This window comes from Lissotriton vulgaris, chromosome 9, assembly GCF_964263255.1.
Source record: "Lissotriton vulgaris chromosome 9, aLisVul1.2, whole genome shotgun sequence".
NCBI lineage: Eukaryota > Metazoa > Chordata > Amphibia > Caudata > Salamandridae > Lissotriton > Lissotriton vulgaris.
Window position 1 is genome coordinate 247,252,195 of NC_141697.1, and position 10,393 is coordinate 247,262,587.

A 10,393-nucleotide genomic window follows, 5' to 3' on the forward strand; every position below is an offset into this window, starting at 1 on the left:
CCTGCTGGCACGAGAGCTATACCTAAAACCTAGCCTAAGCTTCTCCCGGTAACTCCGTACTACAGTACCTGGTATTATAACTAAGGGCTACTGCAGACATTCAATAGCACTCAATTATCAAATGGACTTTTATTCTGAGGGTTTTTTGCTCTTCTACAGCTTCACCGCAGGATGAACCTGCATATGTCCCTGCACCATGATAGCTTTAACCATACAGAGGGAGATGCGATTTGAAACCTCAAACTCCCGTGCTCATCTAGGAGTTTGAGCGTTATGTTTTCCCTTTCAGTTAAAGTAACGTTTCATTTATACATCTGCGCCTTTTTGGTCACAGATTAGGCTGTGCAACGCTGACCTCTAGTGGAATGACTCGGGGTACCACTTATCCACTTTGGTGTTCTTGATGCAATTAGCGCGCGTTCCCCAAGGCAGTAGCCTAACCACTGAATTGATTACCCGTTTTTTAACGCTACACCTCCGGCAAAATTCTATGAATTCCTGCTGCTCGTTTGCTCAGTGTAAATGCTACTAGAGTTTACGGGAACTCATGAGTGCAGCCATCTGAGAAAGTTTAAATGCTGGCATGCCGCTGCAAAGTGGGGTAATCCACGGAGTGTGACCTTAATCGCGTCCTACTTGCTACAAGTGGGCTTTCAACACAGATTGTGCCTCCCACATCAGTAGCATTTCAAGCCTGTCTCCAGCCTGCCATTGCAGTGCCTATGTGTGCAGTTTACTGCCATTGCATTGCATGCTTGTATTGCGCAGTTCGACTCGAAGGTATCTGGCGCACTGCGGCCCCCGGGGGAATGCAGGTCGACAGACTAGTCTTCCCCCGGGGTATTCGCGCGAGGACACGGCGGGCGGAAGTGAGGTAGGGGGTTAGGTCAGGGGTGGGAGGGGTTAGATAGGAGGCTACTTAGGGGGGGGACAGGAAACGAACAACTTCCTTTCCTGTCCCCGGTGCCTCAGGGAGAAGTTAGGTTTTGCTAGGCGGAGTGTTAATTAGTCAGGCGGTGAGTGATTTTGTGTCGGGTTCGTTGCCTTGGTGTCCCAGGGCGACGAGTAGGCTAGTTTTCACGGCGCATTTAGGCGGAGTGTGATTTAGCTTAATTTTACTAATTTCGGAGCGGGTGCTCCGGGCGGCAAACGGAGGGTGCCAAACGTCACGCATCTCGCGGACGTTTTGAGCGGGTTACCGATCCTCACGCTTCTCGAGGAGGGTGTTTTTTGGCCGGTTTTTCCCCATGGCTGTCCCTGATGCTGAGGCAGTTAGGGCTGCTTTACTGGTTCTTGGCAGGGCTGGGAGGGCAGATCTCCTCCAGCCAGGGGTGCTGGACCAGGCTTGGGTGGGCATGACCCGCCCGCCCAGAGCTGCGTCGGCGGGGGTGGCAGCTGTGGTGGCTGCCTGTAAGGATGAGCCTGCTGGGTCGAGGGATGGGGGGCCCAGGAAGGGGAAGGCCAAAAAGGTTCAGGAGCCTCCAAAGGCGGGGGGTAGCAGTTTGGTTCTCCCGGCTGGGGCGGGGGCTACAGGGGAAGTGGTCCAGGAGGGGTGTGGGGAGGCGGAGGGCCCCGAGCTGGAGGTGGATGAGCAAGGGCAGGCCCTGCGGGCGTCTCAGGCCAGACTGTCTGGGAGTATGTGCCAGACGGCGGGGTACGGGGGGAGCAGTGCTGGCAGTGGGGGGGAGGACCATGATGAGTGGGAGGTGGCGGCGGGGGGCGAATTTGCCCTCTTGCTGTCGGGTGAGGAGTCTGGGGGGGAGGCCAGTTTCTCGGATGTTGAGCAGCCGGTTGACCTGTCCAAGGGGCGGAAGGGGGTGGGTAAGTCCCAGGTTTCCAAGGGCAAGGGCCCCGCCAAGGTACAGCAGCGGGGAGGGGCGGGGCACGGGGCGGGTGGTGCTGTGGCACCCTTGCCCGGGAGAGGCAGGGGGGGGCCGGGGCAGACATCCATGTTTGACCGGTGGGCCCGGATGACCGAGGGGGAGAGGGCGAGGGACCAGCGGCGGGTCATTGAGGAGTATGAGAGGGAGTGGCAGCGCCTGTGTGCCGCCAGGGGGGTGAAGATGGTTGGGGTGCCAGTGGGCGATGGGGCCCAGGCATCAGGGTGTGGCAGGGCGTCGGCCGTTGGCCGTGGTAGGGGGGCCCCTGGGGCGCACGGTCAGTGGGTCTGGGTGGAGACTGCAGGGACTGCCTTGACGGATCAGAGACCTGGTGGCACCGGGGCCTCCCCGAGCGCATACGGCTCGGGGGGGGGGGTCAAGCCGGCAGGGTCAGCTGGCAGAGGCCGGGGTGGGCCGGCGGGGCGCAAAACGGCCTCCAAACGCCGGGACGAAGATGCAGGGGGGTCCGCGGCGGCCTGCCCTCCACCGAGGGAGCGGGCACCGACCGTGTTGGAGTGTGAGTTTACGCCTGGTGTGAAAGGGAAGGGTGCTAAACGAGTCGTGACTGAGGTGGTGCCGCTGGATGTCCAGGATGATTGGTTGGATTACGAGGATGAGGAGGATGAGTTGGAAGAGGGTGAGTTGCGTGAGCCTGGGCGCGTGTGCAGGGCTAAGGGGGCAGCTACCAAGGTTGGTGCTTCTCAAGAGGCACGAGATGGCGCCGGTCGGGCCACCAGCAGGATGTCGAGGCCGGCGGACGCACGGCGACAGGAGCGGGAGGCTCCTGCAACGTTATCAGGTGAGGGCTCCTGGTGGGACGCCTGGCTGGATGGGGGGAGCGGGGGGAGGAAGAAGCCCTGCCGGTCGGTGGGGGTGGGGGATGGGTCTGTGCGGGCTGGAGCCCAAGGTGGTGGGGAGCCGGCGAAGGCTGTTGGGGGCAAGCAGGTCGCGACGGCCGGCGCGCAGACAGACAAGGTGGAAGATCTGGAGGGGAAGGACGAGGGTGTGAGTGGGGTGGAGAAACTGAGGAAGAAGTTGCCGTACATGGGGCTGGGTGTGCCCCTGGGGTCTCATTTGTCGGAGAAGACGAGGGCAAGGATTTGGAGGCATGAGTATGCGGATGTGTTCAAGCTTTTGCACAGGGAGGTTCAGGCGAAGGAGGGGTCTAAGGAGGAGGAATGGGAGCTGACTAGGCGGCCGAGGGTGCCGGTTACTATGGAGAATTGGACTTCTGCCTTTCTGATTTATGCGAGTATTTATTGCGAAAAGCATGGGGATCGGGCTATCGCTTTGTTTAAATACATGGACGTGATACGGAAGGCACAGATGCATTTCGGGGGCTTCGCTTGGTTGAGCTATGACGAGGAGTTCAGGGCTCGGGTCAGTGTTAACCCGGATAAGCCGTGGGGGGATGTGGATCAGGAGCTTTGGCTCCAGTGGATGTCCTCGACGCAGGCGGCGGCGTCTACTCATACGGCCAGCGGTCTTCCGGTCACGTATCGGTCTTTTCAGCAGCGTCCCGCCCAATCTGGGGCGGGTAGCCATGGTACCCCAAGTGGTCATGGGGGCCAGCCCGTGTGGTCCGGTTCAGCGGGTCAGCAGTACAAGCCGGTCGCTTCGGGAGCATGCTGGGGGTTTAACAGAGGTTTCTGCAACCGCCCCTCCTGTAAATTCAAGCATGAGTGTTCTAAGTGTGGGGGACGCCACCCGGTCACGCAGTGCCTCACCCTGGCTTCGCCGTCAGAACAGTGGAAATTTGCCAAGGGTAGGGGGCAGCCTGGGCCGAAGGGCCCGTACTCCGGTTAAGGTGGAGGCCATGGGTCCATGGCTCTCCCGGTACCCTGACAAGGAGGCAGCGTTGCGATTGTACTGGGGGTTTGTGGAAGGATTTCGGATTGGCTATCAGGGGCCCAGGGAGTGGCGTTGGGCTGAGAACTTGCGGTCTGCTAAAGAGCTGCCGGGGGTAGTGGCGTGTAAATTGGAGAAGGAGGTGTCGGAGGGCAGGATTGCGGGTCCATTCTCGGAGTGGCCCTTGGCGGATCTCATTGTGTCACCGTTGGGGGTGGTGCCCAAGAAGGACCAAGGGGAGTATCGGTTGATCCATCACTTGTCCTGGCCGGAAGGCGGGTCGGTGAATGATTTCATCGCTGAGGAGGACTCGAGGGTGTTGTACGCTTCGGTGGATGATGCCATTGGGTTGGTGCGGTCGTGTGGGAGGGGGGCGGAGATGGCCAAGTGTGACATCAAGTCGGCCTTTCGGCTTCTTCCCATTCATCCGGCTGATTTCTCTCTCCTGGGTATGCAGTTTGATGGGGCCATTTTTGTGGACATGGTGCTGCCAATGGGCTGTGCGATTTCCTGTGCGCTTTTCGAGACTTTCAGCTCTTTTTTGCAGTGGGCCTTTGTGGACCGCAGTGGGCACCGGCTGGTGTCCCACTATCTGGATGATTTTCTGTTTGTGGGCTCTGGACGATCGGGTGAATGTGGTCAGGCTCTGCGGCAGTTTCAGTTGTTGGCTGAGGAGTTTGGGGTGCCTTTGGCGCCGGAGAAGACTGAAGGGCCCAGTTGTTGTCTGACGTTCCTCGGAATTGAATTGGATTCGGTGGCCTGGCGGGCGCGCTTGCCGGTGGCGAAGGTGGCTGAGATGCAGGACGCTTTGAGGAGTGCGATTGCGGTGCGGAAGCTGGATTTGAGGTCTGTGCAGCGCTTGCTGGGTTTGTTGAACTTTGCCTGTAGAGTGGTGAGGGCGGGGAGGACTTTCTGTAGGCGGCTCGGCATGGCCATATCGGGCGTGGCCCTCCCACATCACAGGGTCAGGATCACGCTGGGGGTCCGGTCGGACTTGCGGGTGTGGCTGGTCTTTCTCGAAGAGTTCAATGGCGTGTCACTGGATTTTGTGCGGGACAGGATGGTGTGGCAGGTTCAGCTCTACTCGGATGCAGCCGGGGCGGCTGGTTTCGGAATTTTCTGGGACGGTCGCTGGTGCGCAGAAAGGTGGCCGGACCATTGGCTGCGTCAGGGTCGGAGCATTGCTTTCTTGGAGTTCTTTCCCTTGTTGGTGGCGTTGCTGGTGTGGGGCCCGGAGTTCAAGAACAGGTCTGTGTTGTTTCACGTGGACAATATGACGGTGGTGGACTTGGTCAACAATCAGAAAGCGAGAGATCTGAGGGTGCTGCGCTTGCTGCGAAGTTTCATGCTGCTATGTCTGCGTTACAATGTGCTGTTTCGCGCGCAACATGTGCCTGGCGCGAGTAATGAAATTGCGGATGCGTTATCTCGTTCGCAGTGGCTGCGGTTCAGGGAGTTGGCGCCGGGAGCGGAGGCTTGCAGGACCAAGGTGCCGGAGGGTATCTGGGCGTGGGAGGAGTGAGGGTGGTGGGCTTGGTGGAACGGTCACTGGCGGAGTCTACCAGGCGGGCGTACAGGTTGGCTTGGACTGAGTTTGGGAAGTTTGTGGGTCTGGAAGCGGGGGTGAAGGGTTTGCCGAAGGATGAGTGTGAAAGGCGGGTTGTGCGCTTTGTGCTGGACTGCATGGACAAGGGACTGTCACAGACAACGATTGCTGGCAAGTTGGCGGGTGTGTCTTTTTACTGCATGTTATACTTGGGTTTTGATCCGGCTAGTTCGGATCTGCTGAGCCGAATGTTGAAGAGTTGGGGGCGGGTGCGGGCTGAGTTGGGGGGCGGGGAGTTGCCCAGGGAGGCGGTCACGTTTGACCTGTTGAAGTTGATTTTGCAGGAATTGGTTTTTTGTTGCTATGACGGGGGGGAGGTGGCGCTGTTTCGCCTCTGCATGATCTGGATGTTTTTTGGAGCATTTCGGGTGTCTGAGCTGCTGGGGGCGCGGGGGGCTCCGGGTAGGCTGTTTGATGATGTGCGGGTGGATGGGCTTCGTCTGGGCATTTGGTTGGGGCGGTCCAAGACTGACCAGTTGGGTCGGGGTAAATGGGTGTGGTTGTCGGTGAGTGGGTGTGCAGGTGTGTGTCCGGTGAGGGAATGGCTGTGTTTTCGGCAGCAGGTGCAGCGGACGGAGGGGGAGATCTTTGTGCATGGGTCACAGAAGCGTTTGACGTCGAGTCAGTTGTTGGCTGTGCTACGGATGGCTTTGCGGAGGCTGGGTAGGGACCCGGCTCGGTTTGGCACGCATTCCTTTCGAATTGGGGTGGCTACGGCGGCGGCGGGTTTGGGTTGGTCATGGGAGGAGATCAGGAGGATCGGTCGCTGGAAGTCGCGGTGCTGCGAGCGCTACGTGCGCAAGTGAGGGCGGGAGCGCAACGCTTGGACGGTGACGCTGCTTGGCGTAGTTTCTTGTCTGCCTTGGTACTAACATCTTTTTCTTCGTAGGTTGCGTTCGGGGGCCAGGGGCCAAGACGGTCACTTGGATCGTGGGACACTCGTTTGTGCATTGGGCTTCGAAGTATGCTGCCAGGCAGGTGTACGGTCGTAGCCTGGGCCTGCGGAGCAGCCATCATGAAGTGCATTGGTGGGGTAAGAGCGGAATGAGATGGGGTGAACTGTTACCATGGCTGACAAAGAAAGTGTCGCAGCTGGGCTGCCCGGATTTGATCATCATTCACCTGGGGGAAAATGATTTAGTGAAACAATCGGGGGTGTCACTGACGTACTTGATGCAGAGGGACTTGGAGGTAATGAGGAACAATCTGGCTGGCGCCTGCATTGTTTGGACTGAGTTTGTGCCACGGAGGATTTGGAGGGGTGCTCTTAAGCCGGCGGCTGTGGAAAGGGCCCGCAGGAAACTGAATAGGGCCATGAGACTCTTTTGCGCAGATCGGGGGATTAAAGTGCTGGCTCATGACGGGCTCCAGCTGGAACAACCTCTTCTTTTCAGGGACGACGGCGTGCACCTTTCTCACATGGGAAATGCATTCTACCTCATGGAGCTGCGGGACTTGCTTAGTTGTCTGTGGAACGAGTCAATTTGGTGTGGGAGAGTCTGAGTTCGAAAGGTGCACGCTTGGTGGGGCAGGTAACCGCCCTCCGGGGGTTCCCTGGGTGGCGGGAACCGGGAGGGGTGGGGAGTCCATGACGGGCAGAATCACCCTTACAGGGAGGGGGTTACAGGCGCAGGATGGGAGAGAGTGGTAGACGGGAGTGCGATGGACAGAAATGACCGAGGAGTCGGGAAGTGGAAAGGGGAAGTGAATGGGATGCAAAGAGGTTGTGGTGTGATTTGGGAATGGATGGTGGAGCACGTGAGTGGATGACGGTTGAAAGGCAGAATGTTGGGGGGATTGTTAAAGTTTGATAAGTTGATAATGTTATGTTTTGTAATCTGTCATGCCTGTCCTAATAAATGGCCTTTTACGCAAAACTGATGCGTGGAGTGGTTCATTGCGCGATGCGGCCCCCGGGGGAATGCAGGTCGACAGACTAGTCTTTCCCCGGGGTATTCGCGCGAGGACACGGCGGGCGGAAGTGAGGTAGGGGGTTAGGTCAGGGGTGGGAGGGGTTAGATAGGAGGCTACTTAGGGGGGGACAGGAAACGAACAACTTCCTTTCCTGTCCCCGGTGCCTCAGGGAGAAGTTAGGTTTTGCCACCCGCCCACCCTACAAGAATAAGGGTTTTTTGGGTGCGGTGTTGTTCTGGTTGCCGTGTTGGGCAACGTGCCAGTTTAGGACAGGATGGCAGGGGGGAGACGTTCCGGGAACCGGGAGGGGTGGGGAGTCCATGACGGGCAGAATCACCCTTACAGGGAGGGGGTTACAGGCGCAGGATGGGAGAGAGTGGTAGACGGGAGTGCGATGGACAGAAATGACCGAGGAGTCGGGAAGTGGAAAGGGGAAGTGAATGGGATGCAAAGAGGTTGTGGTGTGATTTGGGAATGGATGGTGGAGCACGTGAGTGGATGACGGTTGAAAGGCAGAATGTTGGGGGGATTGTTAAAGTTTGATAAGTTGATAATGTTATGTTTTGTAATCTGTCATGCCTGTCCTAATAAATGGCCTTTTACGCAAAACTGATGCGTGGAGTGGTTCATTGCGCGATTCGCCTGAGCACCGTATTACATTACACATGGCGGCACAGGAAGATTAAGTGATTTGCCCAGCATCTTCGGCTGGCAATGGCGGTTAAACTATTCGTGTACTGCCACGTCTTTAGTTGCGGTTGCTTACAATTTACCTTAAAGTGCTTGGTTTAATTTTCCGTTTAACTGTTGTGTATGGCACCTCTTTACCCCCAACCAAGGTATGGCCTTATGATTTATCAACCTTCGTGCTCGTGTGATGGGTCACGCTGTTTGACCAGCTCTTGCGGGTTGATTTTATGTGTCGAACTGAGCTCTACCTTTTGCATCCATTTCGCTACGCGAGTGTCCATCCACAGCTACCGTAGCTCCGCCCCATTCCGCGCGCTAACTCCCAAATTTATAACAAACGGACACTCCTATCTTGGACTATAGAAGCGCTTGATCACATTCATCCTTATTCACAGGTAACACTCTTTGCCGGCTCGGTGGGTTGTGAGCAATGAATTCGTGGAGCGCTCTGGAAAAGCATTGTATTATATTAACGTTAAAGACTAGAACAGTGGAGGCCAGGCCACGCGCTCCTCAGCAGCAGCTGCGGTGTCATAACAATTGAAATTTGCTGTGAGAATGGTGTCGTGTCTACGAGGTTGGCACTGCGCAGCACAAACACTCTCGGACACAGGTAGGTGCAATCACGATTCTTTATTTGGATATTGTATACAGCTAGTCACATGCACGTCCTTCTTCTTGGTCGCCCTGGTCGAATCTGTCCTCTTCCTGTCCCCTGACCGGATGCGGTGTCCGGTGACCTGGTCACCTCCCTCACGACCCACAGGGTCCTAGTGTCTGCTGTCCCTACTGTCCTGTCGCCTTGTCCGTCGTCTTTCTGTCAGGTCATGACATCTCCCCCCTTGTTGCAAACAACAGTTCGTGTCCCAGTTCTACTAATCACTCCGTGTCACCACCCTTTACATTATTGCTCGTCGTTGCAGTGAGAGAGAGAGAGAGAGAGAGAGAGAGAGAGAGAGAGAGAGAGAGAGAGAGAGAGAGAGAGAGAGAGAGAGAGAGATTGTCAGTCTCGTCAATTCTTCTCCCCAGTCTCTATTTCCTACTTCTTTCTACGTAGTCTCTTTGTCCCTTTGCATCCCTTTCTTGGTCGTCGTTTTCTGTCGCCATCTTTCTTTCTGCTCTTCAGTTGTTCTCCGTCCTTTCTCATTTTGCCAGTCGCTCTTTCTCTTTGTCGTTGTTCTCTCCTCTTGCTCTTCTTTCTGTCCTTCCATTGTCCTTCTTCTGCTCTCTCTTTGCCGGCCTCTCGTCGCTTTGATCTTTGTTCTTTTATCTCCGTTTTGTTTCTTGCTCCTCTCTTTCTACAGCCGCCTTCTGTTGTATGTGTTCTCTCCATTGTTCTTTTTTGTGCTCTTCCTCTTTCTTTGTTCCCTGAGTCTTCTCTTTGCTTGTTCTCAACAGAGCTGTTGTCTTTTTTATATGTCATTGTTATAAGGCCCATCGTTTGGGCTGTGCTGCTGCTCATCAGGCATGGCCCTGGTACATCACCTTGTAGAACATGAATGTCCTCCGTGTTTATCTTGTCATTGTATCTCAGTTCCTCTGTGAACTTCCCCAAGTTGGTTACTTCTTTCCTTGCCCCCCAAGTAAAGATCTTTACCTTGGACGCTCTCAGGGTCGGCTTGACTTCCATTTTCTCATACTCCGATGCACACATGACATTGCAAGTTGCACCACTGTCCAGTACAAAGTCTGTTTCATACACACCTACTCTTATCTTTGCATGGTCTGTCTTTCCTCGGGTGCTTCTGTCTGCTGGCTGTGTTGTTTCTCCTGTTTCTTCTTCCTTGCTCTGCTCAGTGTGCACCTCCGACATGTGATATAGTCTTTCTACTTTCTCTGTTTCCTCTTCTTCACCTGACCCTCGTGATGAACTCCTCCTTTCGTTGTCAACATACCTGACATGTCTTGTCGTCGATTCCTGTGGTCTTCCTGTTCTCACATTGTCGTCTCTTGATGGGGCACTTTGGCACATACTGGCGTAGTGATTTCTTCCACCACATCTTTTGCACGTCTGGCCAAAGGCGGGGCATTGACCCCTGTGTGGAAATTCCATTCCGCACTTGTAGCATGTTCTTTCAGGTCGTCTCCTCTCTCTTTGTTCCCTCCAGTCATTTCTTCGTTGGTCTGTGCGATATCTGCTTGTCGTAAAATGTGCGTTTTCTGTTTCAACGCTCTTCCCTCTTTCCATTTCCTTGGCGTGTTCCGCTGCTCTCGCCTCTGCTCTCGCTAGTGACAGGATGTTCTCCAATGACGTTGGTTCCTTAAGTATCCTTGCTCTGAATCCTGTGTCACGACAGCCTTCTATGATCCGTAGCCTGATTGCTTGCTCGTTATCAAATTTATCAAATTCACAATGTGTCACCAATTTCCTCAGCCGTGTCGCGAAGTCGTCTAGTGTTTCGCCGACTTGTTGACATGCGATGGTAAAAGTATACCGTTCGAAATCAATGTTTCG

At 55.7% G+C, this 10,393-nt stretch overlaps 1 protein-coding gene across 1 annotated transcript; it reads left to right on the forward strand.

The window, feature by feature from the left end:
• Nucleotides 1–2,621: 2,621 nt before the first annotated feature.
• On the forward strand, nt 2,622–6,837 carry LOC147689929 (uncharacterized). Its single transcript, XM_086939454.1, has 2 exons — nt 2,622–2,679; nt 6,224–6,837. The coding sequence occupies exons 1-2, from the start codon at nt 2,622–2,624 to the stop codon at nt 6,835–6,837; spliced, it is 672 nt and encodes a 223-aa protein (XP_086795580.1).
• The last annotated feature ends 3,556 nt before the right edge of the window (nt 6,838–10,393 follow it).

Excerpts from the sequence above, each read along its gene's own strand:
- LOC147689929 (XM_086939454.1), top strand. The coding sequence starts at position 2,622 with ATGTCGAGGCCGGCGGACGCACGGCGACAGGAGCGGGAGGCTCCTGCA. Across the intron at positions 2,680-6,223 it reads GGCTCCTGCAACGTTATCAG|GTTGCGTTCGGGGGCCAGGG; the intron begins GTGAGGGCTCCT and ends TTTTCTTCGTAG.